This window comes from Camelus bactrianus, chromosome 3, assembly GCF_048773025.1.
Source record: "Camelus bactrianus isolate YW-2024 breed Bactrian camel chromosome 3, ASM4877302v1, whole genome shotgun sequence".
NCBI lineage: Eukaryota > Metazoa > Chordata > Mammalia > Artiodactyla > Camelidae > Camelus > Camelus bactrianus.
Genome location: NC_133541.1, coordinates 84873528 through 84894707, shown reverse-complemented (window position 1 = coordinate 84894707; position 21180 = coordinate 84873528). Strand labels below are relative to the sequence as shown.

The 21180-nt window shown below is 37.8% G+C and overlaps 1 protein-coding gene across 9 annotated transcripts in view; it reads right to left on the bottom strand.

The window, feature by feature from the left end:
- The window catches only part of PRR16 (proline rich 16), a 319349-nt gene that overhangs the window by 233141 nt on the left and 65028 nt on the right, over positions 1-21180 (bottom strand). For 6 of the 9 annotated variants that reach the window (XM_074360534.1, XM_074360537.1, XM_074360536.1 and 3 more), the window contains exon 1: positions 16131-16916. The exons of 1 other annotated variant lie outside the window; for it this stretch is intronic. In XM_074360534.1, the coding sequence (XP_074216635.1) occupies positions 16131-16289 (159 nt within the window). In that variant the 5' untranslated portion in view covers positions 16290-16916. Of the gene's footprint in view, positions 1-15369; positions 15486-15535; positions 15821-16130; positions 16917-21180 lie in introns of those variants that run through there. 2 more of the 9 variants (XM_074360540.1, XM_074360543.1) reach the window with 2 other exon arrangements.

Genomic DNA, 21180 nt, shown 5'->3' with positions numbered 1-21180 from the left:
CTCCAAAAAGCAGAATCCTTAATCCAATAAGCTTGGGAATTAATGCCAAATATACTGAGTTTGATAAAACCTCTGTATGTAAGAAACTCTGTGTGTGTATTTGTGTGTCTGTGTGTGAGTAAAATCTATTTGATGAAGTGAATATCCTATAAACCTTAGCTTGAAAAACAAGAATCTGGAAAGAGTGAAGTTGTGGCCAAGACAACACTGGATTTACCACGTTCCAATGGATTTTCTTCATCATGTGTTTATAAGAAGACTTTATTTCCCTTGCATTTTGGTTGGGGCTACAGTTCTGTATGCTCAGGCAATTTGTGTCATTTGCAGACTAAAGGACAGAAGCGTGGGAATAAAGTCTTGCATTTTTTTTTCCCCTGAAAATGATGTGTTCAGATAGCAATATTCCAAGAGCCTGGGTCCCTGAGCACCTCCTTGAAGCAGAGCTCCCTGCCAACTTGCATTGGAAAGTATAGTATTTTGGACAAATAAACCTTCGTTAAGAGACTTCAGGATTAATTTATCACTGCAGTATAAGCTAACCTACCTTAACCAATAGATCAGTTATTCTGATTCTGTGAAAGCAACACAAAAGGAGTTGATATAAGACTTAAATTATACATGCTCAGATTGAGAAAATTTCTTACTCACTCTTTCGTAGGTCTTCACTACTACATGATAGGCACTGCTCTAACCTAAGAGGGTAAATTAATGTAAAAGAATATAAGATCCTTACTCTCATGGAGCATATTCCTGGACTATAAGGTAGGAAATGCCCAGAGGGTAATATGATCATTAAAAAAAAGATGGCAATGTTCTTATTAGATAATTATATCTATAATTTCTGTCCCCCTGCTAAATTTTATTCAAAATATACTGAAATTATGGCAGTTATGGCAACAAAAAATGAACCCTTAATAATTTTTTGTTAGAATGACAGATAAGACACTACATCAAATTTGGATATTTCTTGGTTCTCTTTAGTAGTGGAAACCTATCTGAATATAATCACTAAACAATTTCAAAATTTATTTTGGAAAAGAAATATTCTAGGCAAATTAAAACAAATTTTACTTAATTCCATAAAAATACTACCATCTAAAATTTTCTTTATCACTAGTTAAATTCTGTGCATTGATAACAACACTTTTATTAAGAAGCTTTGCTTAAATGCACAAAAACATCTTTTCTTAATTATATTCCTAGCCATGTTAATGCACAATGTGTTGAGAAAAGCAATATGCTTCCATCTGTATTGATAAAAGCAATGTGCTCTTTATACTTCATAGGAAATATATTAATGTAATGCATTATTACTTTTATCTCTACTCTCAAAAAACAAAAGATCTCACAGAGACTTCCAGGAGAATTTCATAATACACATGTGTACTAAATACTTCTCTTACGCTAAAAATGGAACCAATACCTATAATGATACATTTTAAGATGCTGGTTTAGTGTCTGTGTTAATTTGAAAATTAACAAATATCAAAGGGAAGTAAATCAGCCAAAGTGCTGCCTGCCATGTACTTTATGGTCAAAAAGTAGCAGCTCACTGCCAGACTGAGAGCTATGCCGGGTGGCTTAGAGGAGGCTTTTTGAAGGTATGAATTCAATCAGTCCTCCCACATTTTGTGCTGGTAGAGAGCGAAAGAAGGCAATTTTATATAACTGCATAGGAGATCAAACTTTCTGACTAAAAAGTACTTAACTGGCTTAGATCTCCTCACAATTTAAGACAATCATCACATTGTATCAACTTAGTAAATAATGACCTACCTTAACTAAATCTTATCACAGTGTCCTAACTATATATGAAGCATCTTATTAATATATTTTTTATTCAATGATAGACCTTGCTCTGTTTTCCTTTTTTCTCTGCAATTCAGTTCAGGTGTCAGTGCTTTTTCATTAAATCCCCCTTTGCTTCCTATCAATCTTCATAAGGAAAGAAGACACAAGACCAGGAACCAATAAGAACTTACGGTTGGAGACGTTTCAAATCTAAGAAAGATTTAAGCGTTATAATATGGGAGTTAACTCTATTAAATAATACTACATTAGTGGACTGACAAAAAGAAAATTGTTACGAGTAGGAATTCAGATAGGTTTCCAGTAACTATCCCCAACCTCATCACACACACACACACACACAAAAATCCAAGAAATGTAATTGGCCAACTCAGTCTTTAGTGCAGAGCATATAAGAACCCAGGGATCCTAAGAAGTTGTTGGTGAGTAATGGAATTCATTAGACATTATAGTTACAAATGTTAGTGACTTCAGGAAGCAGGTGTTAAACTTTCAAGGATTTTGGTGCTACTGTCTGTAATGAAACAGTCCCAGATAGGCACACTGTTCCATATTATTCTGTATGTTTTTTAAAAAATGTAAGTTTCGCCAAGGGCATACAATGCAGCCTGTTATGAATAAGGTTAAAGCACAAATAAATACTCCCTAAAAATATACAGGGTGAATATTGAGTAATAAATTCCTTTTTAAAATGTACTAATAATTTTAATATCAGAGTACTTCCAGAAAGAAGATAAAGCTTAGAAAACAATGTCTCTCAAAGTCTCTGAAAATAATTTATTCTACTTTTTTTTTTTAACTTCATCTGACTACAAGCAACTGAAATAACAGGCATCAAAGTAGTTTCAAAACCATAGGGCATTAATCAAATGTAAGTAATATTACTATAGGTCAGCCTAGAAAAATTAACTTCAAATACCAGCCTCTGATTTTTAAAAATTGGCAAAGAGTAATAATTTAGCTAGGCTTACAATTTAAAATTAATTTCTCTTCTATAAATGTTAGTGATTATTAATATTCTATATTAAATAATAATAGTATTTATTTATTTTTACTTGTTATTCCTTGTGATACCCTGGTTATTTCTTAAGGAAGCTTGCAACCGATGTATTTAGATAATGATTCAATATATTAAAGTAAAATAACATCAATTATTTAAATGTTTTAATTTCTATTTTCAAAGAGACTCTTCTAGTTAATATTTTTTTTTCCATTTCTAGCATGTGGGAAGCTTTCTGTTCGTATCCAAATGGCCCAACTAAAATCTACACTTCAGTTTTAACAGTTGAGAAAATTTTTGTAATATGGTATGGTCTCTGAAGACAGAAGTTCAGGAAGTCGAATATTTTCCCTGACTGAAGTGGACACACTGAAAATATACATATTAAAAGACCAACATGACCAGACACCCACAGGAGAGGGGAGAATGTTTTTCATACAGCACATTAAAAGCGCGGCATCTGGACAATGCAATCTCCAGAGTAAATGAAAGAAATACCAGGTTAAGAAGGTCTTATTTCTACGTTAATATCTGTCTTCAGAATCTGAATAGGCTAATTCTAAGTACTCATATTTTTGAACACTAGAGGGAGTACCTAAAAGAAAAAGAAGCCAAATACTGAGAGTACCTAGCTCTTGAGTGTTTCACGTACTTTTGGGTGTTTGCAACAAACTGCTTGCTTATTTCCGACAGATGTAGTGGAATGATTAAAATGTATTTAAACAGTATCCAATATCTCCAGTATCTCTTTTTATGTGTCATTTTCCAGTTAATTTAAAATCTGTAATGACTAATGGCAAGAAAGGTACACGATATTCAAGAAGCAGAAAAACACAGTGAATGCTATAAAAAGTAGACACGTTTCCCCCTCATTTTAGTTTACATATTCTACTAGAAGAAAACAATTATATCCTATGTGCTTCAAAGGGTTCCAAATGACATCCCTGAGCCTTAGGGAATAATGGGTACTCTCAAATCAGAGCCAGACTTGCCTGAAGATGAAGGCTTGAAGTTACACCACATTTAGGGTTTATATAGACACGATGTCTCTAGAATTTCCATACAAGAGGGCTAACGTGGGAGCCACTGGTTGGGAGTCAAGGAGGGTGAGGACTTCATGAGTGAATACTTTTTCAACACTTAGAATTCTCTCTGCCTGACACATAGTTAAGCATTCAATGTATTAGCTGATACTGAGACATCCTCTGTGCATGTCAAAGAATAAGACTGGTTTGGGTTTAGTGGAATGGGTTTAAAGAGGGTAGTAGATTATAAAAGTCAAAGCAGGGGAACAAGAGCTCCCTCCAGCCAACCTACAAACTACACCATATGTAAAGGCAGGAAGAGAAAGAATCCACGCAAAAAGCATTTGACAAGCATCTACTACATATTCCTTCCCTGTAACTAGTAGACATACAGCGGAAAGTGAAAGGTAATAGTCCGATCCCTGAGAACATCAATGGAACAAAAATTGGAAGAGATACAGTTATTCATGAATTGATTTAATGAGCACCTACCACATGACAGCCAGTGCTCTAGGAACTTGAGATATATAAAGGAGTAAAACAAAGGGCACTGACCTCTAGGAGCTGACAGTCGGGATGTGGGAAACAAACAAGGAACACTAGAAATAGACTGTTTGGTACAGCAGAAGCCAGTAACAATTAAGGAAAAAAGAAAAGGTGACGTAGGGAAAGAAAGATAGGGAATGCTAGAGTATATAGCAACACATGGAGTTGCCAGAATCAGCCGTGGCGGGATGACACTTGAGCAAAATTTGAATGAGGTAAAAGAGCAGTAGAATGGAGTCTGCCATGAAAACAAACACGCATGACATTCATTCCTGAAAAAGCAAGATCAGTGTGAGTGAAGTCAGGAAGGCTGGAGAGAAAGTAGCAAAAAGAAAGTGAAAGTGATAATGGGGGTGAAGGAAAATCTCAGGCCTCATAACCATTTTAAGTACTTTGACTTTCAGTGAAATGGTGAAGTCCCTACTAGGTCAGAAGAGTAATTCAGTCTAGATTTACCCAGACTACTGGGCTACAAAAAAAAAAAAAAAAAAAAAGCTTAAGGAAGCAAGAGAGAAGAACAGGCTATTGTAGCAACCCAAAGAGGAGAGGATGTTGGCTTGGACTAGGGTGGTTAACAGTGGAGATGAGAATTGGTCAAATTCTGGAAACATTTTTTAATGTTCTTTTTTAAATTCATTTCTTAAATATTTAATTAATTTCCGGGTTTTTGTTGTTGTTGTTGTTGTTGTCCTATTTTGAAGAGGTAATTTAGGTTTCTTTTTTAATCAATTTAATGGAGACAATGGGGATTGAACCCAGGACCTCGTGCATGCTAAGCACACACTTTACCATGGAGCTATACCCTTCCCACTGGAAACATTTTGAAGGCAGAGCCAACCAGACTGTCTAATGAATTGCATACAATGTATGAGAGAAAGGAGTTGATAATGACTAACACAATCTATTAACTGGGAAGGACTCCAAAGGATTAGGTTTTGAGGAAAGGAGGAAATCAGTGTTCAGTTTGGGGCATGAAATGTGAAGGTCTCTTAGACACCCAAGTAAAGATGTGAGAAGACCATACAAGTTTAAAAGAAGGGTCTGGGCTGGAGATACAAATTTGGAAGTCATAGGTCTATAAATGAAATTTAACCTCAAGACTGAATAAAAATACCAAAAAGGGGAGTTTAAATATTGAAAAAAAAGAGGATCAAATTTCAGCTCAGACATCTTAGAGAAGGAATAAGCAAAGGTAACTAAGAAAAATCAGTGAGGTGAGAAAGCACTGTATTCTTCAAGCAAAGTAAAGAAAGATTATTCAAGACAGTCAAACACTGCTGATAGATTAAATAAGATTAGAAGTAAAAACTGATTATTTGATTAAATAACACAGAGTTACTGACAACCTTGACAGAGGCGGTTTGAGTGTAATGGTTAGAGTATAGCTCTGATCAGAGTGGGTTCAAAGAACGGTAGGAAACAAGTGATGGCCAGTATAGACAATTCAAGTTTTTTGTTTGTTTGTTTGTTTTTTGGCAAAGGAAAGCTAAGAAGTGGGATGGTAATTTTCAGGGAAAGTGGGGTCAAGAGGGGATTTTACTATTACCTTTATTTTCATTTTTCTGCTGATGGGAATCATCTGGGGGAGAGTGAACAGAGGAGATAGGTGAGACTTGTTAGTGAGTTTCTTGAGTAGATGAGAAAGAACAGGCTCTCATGCACAAGTGGAATGATTGGCTTTTAGCCCTTTAACATCTTTAATAAGTGTTACTCAGAACTGGACCCTCAAGTTTAAGTTCCTCATCAGATAACAAGAGTGAGACTTTAAAAATACTGTATTGAAGATTACAGAGAAAGGTTACCATTTTTCAAAAAAAGGCATAAACAAGGAGCAATTGTGAAGGAACATAGACAAATACAATAGACTGACACAGTGACCATAAACATGAGGAATCTAGATTTCAAGTTGGGTAAAAATTGTAATAAAGTCCAGATTTTCTGGGATGGCCTCTGTGTCACTCACTGAAAAAAGGAAGAGATAAGGCCAAATTGGAAAAACAGGACTGCTGAATGTCAGGCTGAAGGCTGGGTTTGTTCATTTGACATTTTAAGTATCAGAAGGATAGTGTGTGATCTTTTAAGCAGGGGAGTGGCTTGAAGAAAGCAGTGCATTAAGAAGATTAATCTGGTAGTGTTCAAAGAGTGAATTGGTAGAGGAGAACAGAAGACGGAGAGATTAGCTCTGGGGCTATTAAAACATCATCCTTGAAATTAATAGCATACGGATTAAAGAATTGGCAGTGGGAAGGAAGGCAGCCAACCTGAAATCCCCTGTTTAGAAGAATCAACAAGACTTAATGATTTTATGCTCTTATTGTACCATGTACTTTTCTTTCACAGCCTTGAACACTCCTTAATAAATACTATTTCTGTTATTGTTTGAATAATATCTTCCCACCAGCATCTAAGTTTCAGATGTCAGGGGCCATGTATGTGTTGCTCAATATTTTATTTTTATTGTCTTGCACATGGCCCTGCATATAGTACATATTTAAGGAAAATTTCCAGTAAGTGAATAAGGTATTGAGGCATATCAGAGAAGCTGATAAGGAAGCAGAAGAAGGAAAAAGAAGAGGACAAAAGAGAAGAAAATAGGCAGAGGAGGAGAATGGAAGAACAAGAAAGGGAGGAGGGACAGATGAAGTGGAGGAGGAAGGAGAGGAAAAGAGGAGACACTGAAGTTAAAAGCCTGCAAAACAGCAGTGACTGTGTTGCTGCTGGGAACTGAGAAGCTGGTTTTGGACAATGGTTTGAAGGGAGAAATATCAAGAGTTCAAATCCACCAATGGCTCTGTATATTCGTTACCCTTTCTGTCTCAGCTTCCTCACATGGAGAACAATTACAACCTCAAAGGGTGACTCTGAGGATTAAATGAGTTAACACAGAACAGCTCAAGACACTGAACAGAAGTTATTCACCTTAACGTTCATCATCATCATCACCATTACCATCATGATCATCATCACCATCATCATCACCACCACCATCATTATCACCACCATCACCACCACCATCACCCATCATTACCATAATCATCACCATCATCATTATCACCACCATCATTATTACCACCATCATCATCACCGTATTTCTTCAACAACATGTGCCAGACCACAGAGTAGTGACACCATTTAAACCTCTCCTATCTCTGCAGACATAGAAGAGGCAGGACAAGCATAAGACTTTTTGATAGATGAGATGAAGAGCCTTCCTTCCAGTCAAGGTTGCCCCTGACCTCACCCAAGAACCAACAGTAGGAAGAAAGCAAGCAGCTCAACCTCAGCCACTCCCTTCCTCCCTTCTGAATTTCCCTTCTTCTCCTCCAATCTTAAAATACACATACATACACAATTTCCTTGAAATTTTTCAGTGTAATTTTTACTTGATTGTGACATATAGAAAATGAGATTAGGGGAAGTGGTGAGGAGAAATGAGAAGGTGTATTTAAAAAGTAGGTTCAGTGAAGAGAAAAGGAAAATAATCAGGTAAATGTAAGAAAAAACACAGATAATGGTTTGTTAAAATAAAAAAGAGATAGAATGAATGTGAGATATGAAAGGAATATAAAGTCCTAATGCTTGATGGGTAAACACCCAATGAAAGCTTAAAGAAATAAAAAGGTGGGTAAAGAAAGCAGTATTAAGTAATATGGAATAAGAGGGAGGAGTCAGAGCAGTAGTCCTCAAAACAAGGGTGATTCCTCTCACCCCCAGAGCACGTTCGACACTGTCTAGAAACATTTTTAGCTGTCACACTGACATTTTTTTTGTTGCGACTGGCACGTAATTAGTAGATGCCAGGGATGCTACTAAATACCCTACAATGCATAGGACAGACCTCAGCAACAAAGAATTATCTGCCCAAGACGTCAATAGAGCCATTTTTGAGAAACCTGAACTAGACAGAGGTTAAAGGTAAAAAGGAAGAGATGGAAGTGGATCAGATCTGGTCATTCTTGTGCTCAAAACTGCAAAGTCCTCATATGACTCTGAGTAAGAGTTAAAATTCTTAGACATGTCCCCTTACACATTCTGCACTGCTTGAGAGTTACTTCTTGCAGCCAGTTACTAGAAGTGAAATTCACTCTACTACATGTGACTTTCTTCAAGGGCAAGTCCTGAAGCTTATTCATATTTGTATCCTTCATATTTTTCAGCACAGTGTCTTACACATACCAAGAATTCAATAACCTTTTCTTCATTCATGAATTAGTGTCACACAGAAAAATAATAAAACAAAGGAAAATACTGTTTTGGGATCAGTTTTAAGAAGGGAACTTGCTTAATTTGCAATAAGCTCTGCAAACATTTTATCCTTCTATGTACTGATGTTCTCTAGCACACATCATTAAAAAAAAAAAAACAAAAACAAACAAGATGAGACAGTTAACCCTTAGACACCTGAGCATTCTACAGTTATATATCTATAAAATCACCATAATACAACCATTGGTTCTTCTTTTTTCCTTTTTTTGTAAGGCCAGGACTTATGATCTTGAAAATTATGGAGATAGGTCTCAAATCACTAGTTGAAAAAAAATTTTTTAAAGCTATCAATCACTTGTCTCTTCACCTGAATTACTCTCACCCACTCAAGATTCCCTGAACATCTGCAAAAACTTATGTTTGTATGAGCTTTTGTTCCAGGAGAAATAGCCACAATTTTGTCATACTTTCAAAGTGGTCTGTGATATGGGGGGGAAATTAAGAACCACTGCCTCTAGAAAACAATTGATTTGACTGGTACATACTTCTTTTTTAATCTGGCATTTTTCTGTCACATGAACATAGTTTGAAATCTTAGGATAAGACTTGGTGTTATGAAAGAGGCCAATCAACACCAGTAAATCTGTTAACTTTTGGGTCGTTCAAGAGAAGAGATCCTGCTAGAAATCATCAAATTTGCTTCCTCCAGACAACTCCAGCACATGCTACCTGTGGCTGAAAATCTATTCACAGTGGGTCAAACACCATAATAAGCGACTCATTGGACATATGTATGTAATTTGACTCACTTCAGTTATTCTACAAGTAAATGTTTATCTCAAACACCAATGTGAAGTAACATTTGCAAAGCAGAAGGAGAGAAAACAGTGATCATAACTGTAAATTCCGCCTTAACAATGCTAATGTTTCTTACCTAAAGTGTGGTCTGGAAACCCGGTTCCTTGGGAATCATCATGTCTGTCTATTTTCAAAAATAAAAATAGTTTATGACAGATAAGGTAACCTCCGTCCTGAACTGACGGGCCACCTTATGAGCCTACTCTGAAGTGGATGTTACCTAGTCTGTGTTCTCATTTCGGTTTATGTTATTTTCTGGGTCTTGTTTAGAGTTGAAATAGTGCTGACTTGGGTTGTCTGAGACCTATGAGAAACTTCTTTAAAGCAGCTCTTCTTAATTAACTAACTTTCAATACAATAAAAACCTTTTTACCCATATTATACTGGAAGAAAAACAAACAAAACAGGATTTGGGAATAAGGTCATTCTTGTTTCCCATACAGGTGAGGGGAAGAGGTGGTGGCTTACAATAAGTAGCACTAAAATTAAGACACAAAATTGAACTATAAAAATCCACGTGACATTGTTAGCCAGCTCAGTCATTTGGGGCCTGGTAAAGAATTCAACAAGCTTGTCTGTTCATCTGCCATAGCAGAAAGCAAAACAACTGTCAAAACCCAAACATCTCAGAAAACTTAAGGACAATACCTACCTTCTAAGGCAATTTGATAACAACAAAAGAGAATTAACAGCTTCCCAAACTCTTCTAAATTCATTTGAAACAGCTGGATGCAATGCTAGACATCAGCAAGCACCCATATTAGTTGTTTCTTTATTTTCTAAGCCATAATATGAGAAAGCAATGTAATACGCTCGTTAACGTTGTTGAGTAAATAGGTCAAAAGTGATTCACAGCAGTACCTATTTATTTGGAAGATGAACACTGTAATGCCTAATTAACTTACTATTAATTCTACCTCAATACTGGTGCTCAAAATTGTGTACAACCCATAGAAGCAATGACTGTTACCACAAAGAAATAATAAATTTACAATTAGACTTAAAAGGTTGATTGACTTCACTAGAAATTGAAGAAACAGGGTCCACACACATTCTGATGCTGGGAGTAAAAATCTGTGAAAAGCTCCTGGAAGACCATTTGGCAAGTTGGATTGAAAACTTTAAAACTTTCACACCCCTGATGTCTAAGAAAATGAAAAAAAAAATAGGAAGATGACTAGAGCTTAGTGGTTATATGCTTGGGACCTAGTACTAAAATCCCAAGCTCCGAAGCCTCACGTTTCCACTTACAAAGTCAAGTGACTTTACATCTCTGGCCTCTGTTTTCTTACCTATAAAACAAACAGTAGTTCCTTCCTAATATGTTTGTTTTCAGAATTAAAAGATCTAATATTAAGAAATACGCTTAGAAGAGTACCAAGCAGAGAGTAAAAGCTGTCTTACCTATTTTTATTGCCAAAGCTCTTCTTGTACATACATCATTGGATGTAATTTCATAACTTTACATGACTTCAGCCATGTTAAAAATATGCATATAAAAAGATGTAAAGAAAACATAGCAAAATGTTCAATTTACCTATTCATGAGTGGCATTAAGGATAATTCCTATGCTCTTCTTTATAATTTTTAGATTTTTTCCAAACTTTTTCTATTATTCACAGACTGAATTACTTCTGAAATCAGAAAAAAATGAAATTTTTTTCTTCAAAAAAACAAGTACTCTTAGGATCTGAAGGAAGGTTGAATAGGTGGAGCACAGAGGAATTTTAGGGCACTGTCCTACTCTATAGGACACCAGAATGATAGATGTATGTATAAACATTTGTCTAAACCCACAAATGTAAAACACTAAGAATGATTACCCTAATGCAAACTGTGGATGTTGGATGATAATGTTGTGGCAGTGTAGATTCCTCAGTGGCACCAAATGTCCCACTCTGGTGGGGGATGTTGATAATGGGGGAGGCTAAGCGTGTGTGGGGGTTAGGGGTACATGGGAAATCTCTGTACCCTCCCCTTTGCCGTGAATCTAAAATTGTTCCAAAAATAAAATGTTAATAAAATACATAAATAAATGTCATTTTTAAAGGAAGAAAAAAGTACCCCTGATTATTTACTAATCATTTATTTTTAGCTTGATGTCAGATATGCACATTTTAATCAGAACTGAGTCATCAGGCTATTAGAATTCTACCCCTCTAATTTCCAAAAACTGCCCATGATATTTTTAATGAACTAGTTCTGTAGAAGGTTCTGTAGTTTAATATGTTTGAGAAAATGTTTTACTCAAACTTACATTTCTATCTCTTTTCTTCCATTTTGACTTAAATACCTGAGATCCTCAGAGCAGTAAGGATGGAAAAAAACATAATCCAAGTAACAATGAAACTATTACATTGGTTTTATTATCTATTACTTCACTGTTGCCTGAAGCACACTGTCTATTTATTACTTTAAGTCTGCCTGAATTTCTTATCAGCTAATTCTCTGAGTCTTAAATGGTTTAATGCATTGGAAATAGAGATGGTAAAGGATGGTTATTATTTTCTCAGAACCATGCTGTTCTTTTAGAAGCATGCTATGTGATTATGCTTCAGAAAAGAAAAATTAAAAAGCATTCTAGCATTTGGTAAATATACTACAGTTTGAGAAGGTAGACTATTGTATAGAGTAGTAAAAATACAGCTATTGCTATAATTGAATGCACTGTGAAATCTCCTTCATTCACAACTTTAGAACTTGGAAAGTACTCCAGAGATTATTCTCTGTAATTCGTTTGAGTAATGAATTTTATAAGTATGGGCTCATTAACCAAAAAATAGTTGGTACGATTTCTCAGAGCAATAAACTACAGCACTTCAAGTGGATAAGCCATTCAAAGAGAGAAAAACATTTAAAAATGACAGTATTTTGCAGATAATTGTTAATTCCGTTTTCCTCAGCCCCAAAATGGATCATTTCCTATGTATTTTCAAACTTTTTAAAATTAAGCTTAATTTTAACTTATTTGTTTATAATATTATACGAAAATCCATGAGTGCTTTCCAATCCATAGGCACAATGCTGACAATACCTTCCTACTCATGCAGTCTAATCACTGAGTGATTCCAAGGCAGACAGAACAACTCAACTGGTTCCTCCATAACAGTCATGTCTACTCACAGGGATTAGCTAAAAAAAAAAAAAATATATATATATATATATATATATATATATATATATATATATATATGTGATATATATATTCAACCCATATAGTAGTCTTGTTACTTAAAATCACAAAATGAAACAGGATGAAAAAAGCTCAAGGTTATAATCAGTCTAAACTAAAAGAGAATCCAACTAAAAGCAGTAATGTATTTTGTTTCCAAGTAAAAGGCTATTCATTACATATCCCAATCCCTCCCTAATCAACAAGACCTACATATTAACACCAACATTTTATGCAGAACAGTTTACCAGTGAGATCTTCATAAAAAACAGGCAAATTGATACCTGAAGAGGCCAGACTATTTGTGAACCATTTTTTAAAAAACAATAGCTGTTTTTTTTTTTACATTTCTACCTAAAAATGTGTAGAAAAAAGAAACATGGGTTAAACTTGTACTCCACACCCCAACTACCTGAATTTTCAGATGACTAAAATTCAGAAAACTTCTAAAAAGAAAATCAATTTCAAAATAACCCCAAACAAAAGTCTAATATTGTTGGTGCAGGGTTTATGCAAAAATAAAGGGCAAGATATTCAAAAAAGAATACTGTGGTTTGGTTAGAATGAAAAAGTCAGGGGAAAAAACCAAACAAACAAATACCATATGGTGAATAATATAGTGATCTCATCATAATCACTTTCTTTCTTCTAATTTCTATTCCAAGTTGACAAAAGCTCTCTGCTAATTGATATCAAAATATATTATGGCCTAAAAGCATAGCATTGCCAATAAAGGAATTAGAATTCTAAATACAACTGTTCATATTTAATATATACCAATGATAAACTGCCAGAATAGCGAATGTAACAACTGATGAATGGTGACATTTATATTTACAAATCATAAGTATAGAGATCAACAGGTTTGTAATTTACAAAGTTTTCAGTTACTCCTATATTCAAAACTACATCAAAGATATGTTCAGTCACATGTGCAGTATTATCTTAAAAAGATAAACGCTGGACAACTGTAAGATGTTATAGGCTAAACATGCTCTGTAAATATTTTGTTCTCAAAATAACTATCTTTCCTATTATATAAATGGCCAGTGTTTTGAGATTTAGACATAATATATACAACTCCATGTGTAAACCTTGATTGATGACATCCTCCTCACAAAAGTAATTAATAATCACATCACATTATTTATCATTCATAAATTTCACTCTTGGGTGAAATTTTTAGTCAAGCACCCAGTCAAAGCTTCCAAAGCATGAAGTCAAAATTTTATCTCTGTATCTGTCTGGAAGACAGATCCTTTCATTTACTTGGTTGTACATTATCTATGTTTTTCCATTCCTTTCATAAACTACCTGGGTTTTTTTTTTCCCTAAAAAAATTCTCACGTAAATGAAGGCACCGAAAAAGCGAAATGGAGAGAGAGACACAGACTCCCTGATTTACTTCTCCGTGATTCTAACCAATAGCTACAGTGAGGTTAAAAGTTTCACGACAGATCTACCTGCTCTCCAAACATCTACAGAGTAATGATGCAAAGCAGAACCGGGTCCATGTACAGTTTCTTCTCATCTGTTCTGTCTAAAATAGGGAGTGGAGGACACAGCGTAACACAAGAAGTATGTGCCCATAGATGCAGAGTTTTGATGGACTACTTACTCCTAATCTAAACCATCTCGCTAAAACAGTAAATATATTTCTGTGCTGATGTAGGTTTCCCAACATCCCCCATCTTAGAAACGTCAACAACTGTAAAGCACAATTCTGCCAAAAGGAACCTGCCCAAATGTGTTCATTTTTTAAAAAATGCCATAATGTTTCAAATGAAAACACAGCTTGCCAAAGATGCTGAATAAAAGGATAACAAAGAAACAAACAGCATCTTTAGACTTGAATTTCAAATGCATAACCTTGCCATCTGTCAACCAGTTGTGAAGCAGTGATCCTAGAGAAGCCCTGCAAACACCAACAAGTTTTGTCCTCGCATCTATCATCTGTATCAATATACACTCTCGGGACCTCAGTAGTAATTATGTTCTGTGTGTGGAGCAACCTACAAGAATGACATTTGCCATTGGCAAACCGAACCCTGCTGATGAATGGGTCATTTTAACAGACTTGCATTTGGTAACAAATGCGGAGTTCAGTTGACAGAGGTAATGAGATGGAGAGAAAGAGGGGGGCTTTTTCCTCACACTTGGATTGGAAATCGGATAGAGGAGGTTAATCTTCAGAGGCCAAACGTCCAAACAACCCCCAGTCTCCTCCCACTTGGCCTCTGAAACCTGATTACAATTTTGGATGTAGACTACACCCTACCCTTTCCCTTCCCACCGCGGCCACCACCTCCGAAGTTAGTGTTAGCTCTCATGCAACTGGGGGTGCAGACTCCCTGACCGAGAACCTCACCAGGAACCCATTCAGTAGCGGCACACTGGGCTGGGACTCTGCCTGGGCTCTGCGACGCCACCCGCGGGCTTGCAGGATACCCGACCCCTCCCAACCCCGCCCTCGCCCCCGCGTGGAGCTGCCGCTAGGGTTACGCATCCTCAGCCTTGACACTGCCTCCGCTTCTCTCTATCCCGATCAAGGCTTGTGGGGGTGGGAGGGCAGAAGTGGAATGCGGGTGGCAGGGAGCGAGAAAGAACCAAAACAGTCCTGGTTACCAAGAGCCAGGACGCAACGGGGAAGACCCTGGTGCATGCACACTACACACACACACACACCACACACACACACACACACACACACACACACACACACCCCACACCACACACACACCACACACACTCACCGACGCGCCCTGTGCCCCAGGTTCTATGCCAACGGGCGACAAGATGGGAGGAAGGAAGGAGGTAGGGTGGCGGGAAGGCCCGGAGTTACTGAGAGCGACGTTCGGAGGAGAGCAGGGGATGCCCCAGGGATTGCGAAAGTGAGAAAGTCCCAGACTCCCTCTATACCCCCAGGTCTGGGCTCTCCTGCCTGCAGCCATGGGTCGCCTTCCTTCAGTGAGGTTCGGGAAGCGGGGAGAGGAGCTGGAGCCGAGCTTCTCCCAGGCTGCCCTCTCGAGCCTGGCCCGGGGCCCGGAACCTGGCTCCCCCTCAGCCCCGGTCCGGGGAGGCTGCCAGGCAAGGGGCGACTTGCCAAAGGACTCTGGGGGAGCAAGAGGGCAGGAAGGAGCATCTTGCACTCTCCGGCCAGCTGCTGGTTTCTTCCTCTGTCGACACACCCCCAGTTAACCCCCTTCCCCGACACACACTCGCATAGATACAGAGACACACGTGTTCACCCCTCCCACCATCCCAGGTCTATCGTTAATCGATAGAAAACACTAGTTGATTTCTGACGGAGAAAAAAAAAAAGGAGAAGAAAAGAGAAAAAAATACAGTGCAACAACTCTTCTCAGGAGTCTCCGGAGCAAAGAAAGTCCTTAGGCAGGCGTCTTTCCACAGTTTCTTAGGAGTTAAGAAATCTGGCGGTCCCCAGTGAAAACGAGACCGGGAACCCCGAGGGGTGAAAGGCGACGAACTCCTTCCCCACCCCCGCGCTTCTCACCTCCTTAAGTTCTTTGGCCACGTCCTTCAGGTCGCCCAGGACTAATTCCAGATCCTCCACGATGATCTTGATCTGTTCCTTCACCTTGGTTTTGGAGGCTGCCGGCGGTCCCTCGGCTGGAGAGGACGAGGAGGGGGTCCCCTTGGACTTGGCTGACATTCTTTGGGGCAAGTGAGGCAGGTCAGCACAGGCGGGCGAGCGGAGCCTGCTGCGCGCCCCGGTCCCTGGCGCCGCTGCGGCCGCTGCCGCCCCGATCCCACCACATCTTGGACGCTCCCAGGGCAGCGGCTGCTGGCTGCGCTCGGCGCACGGCCGGGCGGCCGCACTGTGGTGCTGCCATCAACTCCCCGAGACGCGGCGCTCGGCGCGGGGCTGCAGACGGGCGAATAGCGCGCCTGCGCCTCCTCCCGCCGCCGCCCGTCGCTCTCGCGCACACATGCGCTCGCCCCCCGCCCGCGGAGAGGGGCGCCCGGCCGCCGTGCCCAGGGCCGTCAGCTGCAGTCCCAGCTTCACGTGCCTCCGGGATCTCTCCCAGAACACCTGGGCATCAGGGCGCTGGGAGACAAGTTCCTGTCCTGCCCACCCCCTCGTCTGGATGCTGATATGCCCTCATCATCTCAGCCTGCTGGATGCCTACCTACATCCATCCTGGATTCCTTCTGCTTCCCCCGCCAGCAGAGACCTGGATTCCCACCATGCTTTCTGATCAATTTATAAAGAACCCCGACAGGGTCAGAAGTTGGATTTCGGGTTAGTAAAGCGACCCTAAATGTTTATTCAGGACCAAAATGTGTCCAGAGGGCCTCCAGTCATTCTCCTACTCACCTACAAGTTAAACAGAGGTGTTCTCACTTGTGCAGAAAAAAAAAAAAAAAAAACCAGATGTGGTAAAAAGCGACCCCTCACCCCCTGAAATCATGATTTTCAAGAGTTCTTGAAAGAGGTAGCTTAATCCTGCTGATTCCACAAAGTTAATAGCAGGTTTATTAATTGGAAGTCCTCACACCAGAAATCCCCTGAGAGACTGAGTCATCTTGACTGTACTTATCTGGGACAGCTTTTTTTTTTTTTTTTTTTTTAACTCTCCTTCCTCTTTTCCTGACCTATGCTGATGTCTGTTTTGGGTAGAGTGAGGGGGGAATACCCTGGAGCTCCTCTTGTGGGAGATGAATAAGGATAGTTTTCCTTCAACTTTTTTTCCTTTTTTTTTTTTTTTTCCATCTGTTTCAAGCCTTTTACTGCTAAATAAAAAGGAAATAACTTTCTGACTGTTCTGTCAAAAGGACGGAGGGAAGGCAGTTTAAATGGAAGCCTTCAGTTTCATTCTCAGTAGGTGGCTATGATTCTCATTAGCTTAAGTTTTAATTTCCTTAGTGGCAAACCTATGAGTTGCTAGCTACTGACCCGGCAGGCTGGCTCCACTTTATTTTCCTCAGTGCACACTACTCCAAATCATTATTTTGATAAGCCCCCCATTTGGCCATGCCTTAGCAAGGATCTCTGCTTTTTGCTTCTCACTCCCCAGGTTGTTCCAACATGCTTCTTTGCATGAAGAAAACCTTGACCAGCTCTCCTCTTCCTAGTTCCTTTAGTCCCTCATATTCACTCTCTGCATTCTGAACAATTCCTCTTTATAAAATCCTATTTGGAATATGGAAGAAAAAAGAGACAACAGAAGAAAAATAGAAAGTTAGAAGTAGTGTCAAAGGATAACAACACTGGAAAATACATTGAAAAATCAGAGGAAAAAGAAGACAGGTAGAAAGCAGAAGCTGCTGGAAAAGAATTAAAATAAGGAAAGAATAAAAGAACCAGTGGGCACTAAGCCAATCGGAGAAGATAAAAGAAATAATTAGAAGTGTTAGATAAATAACATGCTTGAGTTCTCTAAGGTGAAGACAAAATTTTTTTTAAGTTTCCTTGTTTCTGCAGGTTATTCTCTATTTTACAAAGATGTAACAGTAAAAAAAAAAAAAAAAGTTATCAGGTTTACAAATTCCCCTACTGTAAATTCCTAACCTTTCATCATGCTCTTAATTCATATTTGAAGATAAGTGGTCAGAAATGGCAAGTGACAATGTGAGAGAAAAGAGAAAGTGCTGCTCCTGTGTATCTGAACTTTTGACTCTCAACAGCAGGCAAGTGAACGGGGAAGCCCAAAAAACCCAAAGTATAATGATTTTAGGCAAGCATACTGGAGAAGAGGAAAGGAAGAGGTGTTTTCCTTCCACTGACAAAATAATCCTTTTGTTAATATAAGAATATTTCCATTCTACTCTCAATCTCCTTCACTGAAGATTTTTTAAAAATCTGTTTTCCTATGATATCCATTACTATTAATGAGGTAAACTATTCTGGCTCAAAACTGAATCATAATTATTACTCTAATACACACTGTGCATGTCCACATCACAATTTACTCTTAAATAATGGTTATTATCTATCTATCTATCTATCTATCTATCTATCTATCTATCTATCTACCTACCTACCTACCTACCTACCTATATTTAAATACAAGATGGAGTTGTATTTTAACTGAAAGGGGAAAAGTTAAAATTGGCTTCCAAAACCAAACTGAAAAAATGAGTTGGACCCCAGCAGGGGTGGCTACTACTATCTTACAGTTATTAAATGAATATGGGTAAAATATTCCAAAAGAAGAAAGTTTTACAAAGAGAGTTAAAGATATTGAGGGGAAAGAGACAGACTGAAAAGGATACAAGGACATAAGTTTTGCTCCCTATTTTTTATCACCCTTGTGGAAAAATTAGTCATTCCTTTGGCTCATTCTGTACCCTCTCAGAGATTAGTCTATACGATGTTTTAAAGCCAAATTATGGGGACCACACAGCAAAAGTGACACCCAATAAAATTTCTTATGAATGTGTTCATCAATTTGTTTATGTACTTGTGCTGGAGGCAAATGGATACATGCTCAAACCACATCACTTACAAACTTAGACAGAATAACAAACTGCTAATACAAAAGTGTCTTATTTATAGAAGTGATTGTGCACCCAGCATTCTATAATTTCTTTCTCTTTAGTCAACTTTTTCTGAGTTTTGCAGCAGGAAGGACTGGATAATTGTAGAAGATCATCGAGTGTCTGGTTGTTCAGTTACAAGCACTTATCAGTATTCTCCTCTGTGTGTGTGTGTGTTTAATCTATTGCATTCTCTCTAATAATTAACCTACACGAGGAAATGCTATGACAATGACATACTTTTTAATTCACAAAGAAGTCAAGAATGTACCCAAAATATTTTGTCCAATTTTGTTGGCACTGGCTTTTATTGATATACGATCATAATAATGTTCATTGAGTCCCCCCAAAAGGATGATATACATAATACAACATCACTTTTAATGGAGACTCTTGGTGTTCTTTCTTTTTTGTCTTTTGCACAAACTAATTTTTGTTTATAAAATCCAATGTTATTAGATATATGTGAAAATATTAAGACAAAGAAGAAAAAAAAAAAGGAATGACAACTTTGTTCCCACCAAAATAGTTTTCACTGGGGAGATGTGGGTGAAAAATAGTGGAGAATGACATGGATGTCTAGGAGAGAAAATGATGTTAGTGAAACACAGCAGAGAAAAATTAGAAAAGTTTCCATATATATGTTGACTATGAAGTATACTGTATATATCTAGAAGTGATTCTCAAACTCTGGCATGGATCAGAGCTTGTTAAAACACAGACTGCTGGACCTCACAACCAGATTATCTGATCTCACAGGTCTGGGGTGGAGACTGATATTTGCATTTTAACAAGTTTCTAGGCTTCTGGAAAGAGACCACACTCTGAAAACCACTGTTTGAGAGATTGAAAGAAAGTGTTAGGTTTCTTTTTAGCCAGAATAAGCCTTAAAGATCATCCAGTTATACCTCTTCATGTTATAGATGAGAAAACAAGGCCTTAGGAAGTTAAATGGTACATCCACTGTTTCACATCTAGGGAATACAAATTGGGATCTAGAATCCCACTCTGACTCAGATGTTTGTGGAGTTGTCTCCATTTGTTTGGAGAATGTCTCCTTTTTATGTATAAATTGCTTTTGGCATGATGGCTATCTACTATAGATGCATATTGGTAAAATCAAACAAACAAACAAACAAAACGTGATCTGAAAGTTTAAATATAAATTCCCATTACAGTGTCTTCAGTAATTAGAACTTTATCTATTTCAAAGAAGCTGCTCACTAAATACGTGATAAGGAGATGAATGAATGAATAAAGTGTTGTCTCTCTCTGTATATTTTGAAAAATTTAATTTCACAAATATTTCTTAAATAACTAGTCTCAGCAAGAATCTGTGACATGGAGTACATGTGCCACTAGGTTTAGCAAGACATAGTCCCAGCAGGAACAATTAGAGTATTCCTCACATCTCTCTTAATATAAAATAATTTTACCTTAGGGTATCTCTCTCTCTCTTTTTTTCTTTTTTTCTTTTTTTGGCCTTCTTTCTCAACTACAGTCAGTTTATTTTATTTGACCTACAAAGTCAACGTATGCATGACATTTTTTTTTCTTACTTTTTTTACATGAGACAGAAACTGAACTTTTGCTTAACTAAACAAAGGAAATTGTCTCATAGCCATAGAAAGGCAAAGAGAGAAATACTTTCAAGTAGAATTGGAGCCAGAAATTCTAGGACCATTGTGACTATTTCATTCTGTCTGTGTATCCCACTTTTTTTTTTAGCAGGTTGGCTTCTTTCTTAGGCTAGTTTCTCCATAAAGTCAAAACTTGGTCAATGGTAAGTCCAGATTCACATCTTTACAACTTTGCAGCTAGAAAAGAAAGAGGTAATCACAACAAGCTCCCAGGAGAGGACTTTGATTGGTCCAGCTTAGATCACGGACACATGCTTTGGCCAATCACTGTGACTGACTCAGGTGCAAAGCTGCTATTTTTAAAAAAGTCACACAATTATATACTTGTTACCATGATTTTCCAGCAGGTGGCAGTAAAATGAGTTATTCTACAAAAATCTATATATTATGATAATTTTCTGATACATGAAAGTATTTTTAGGA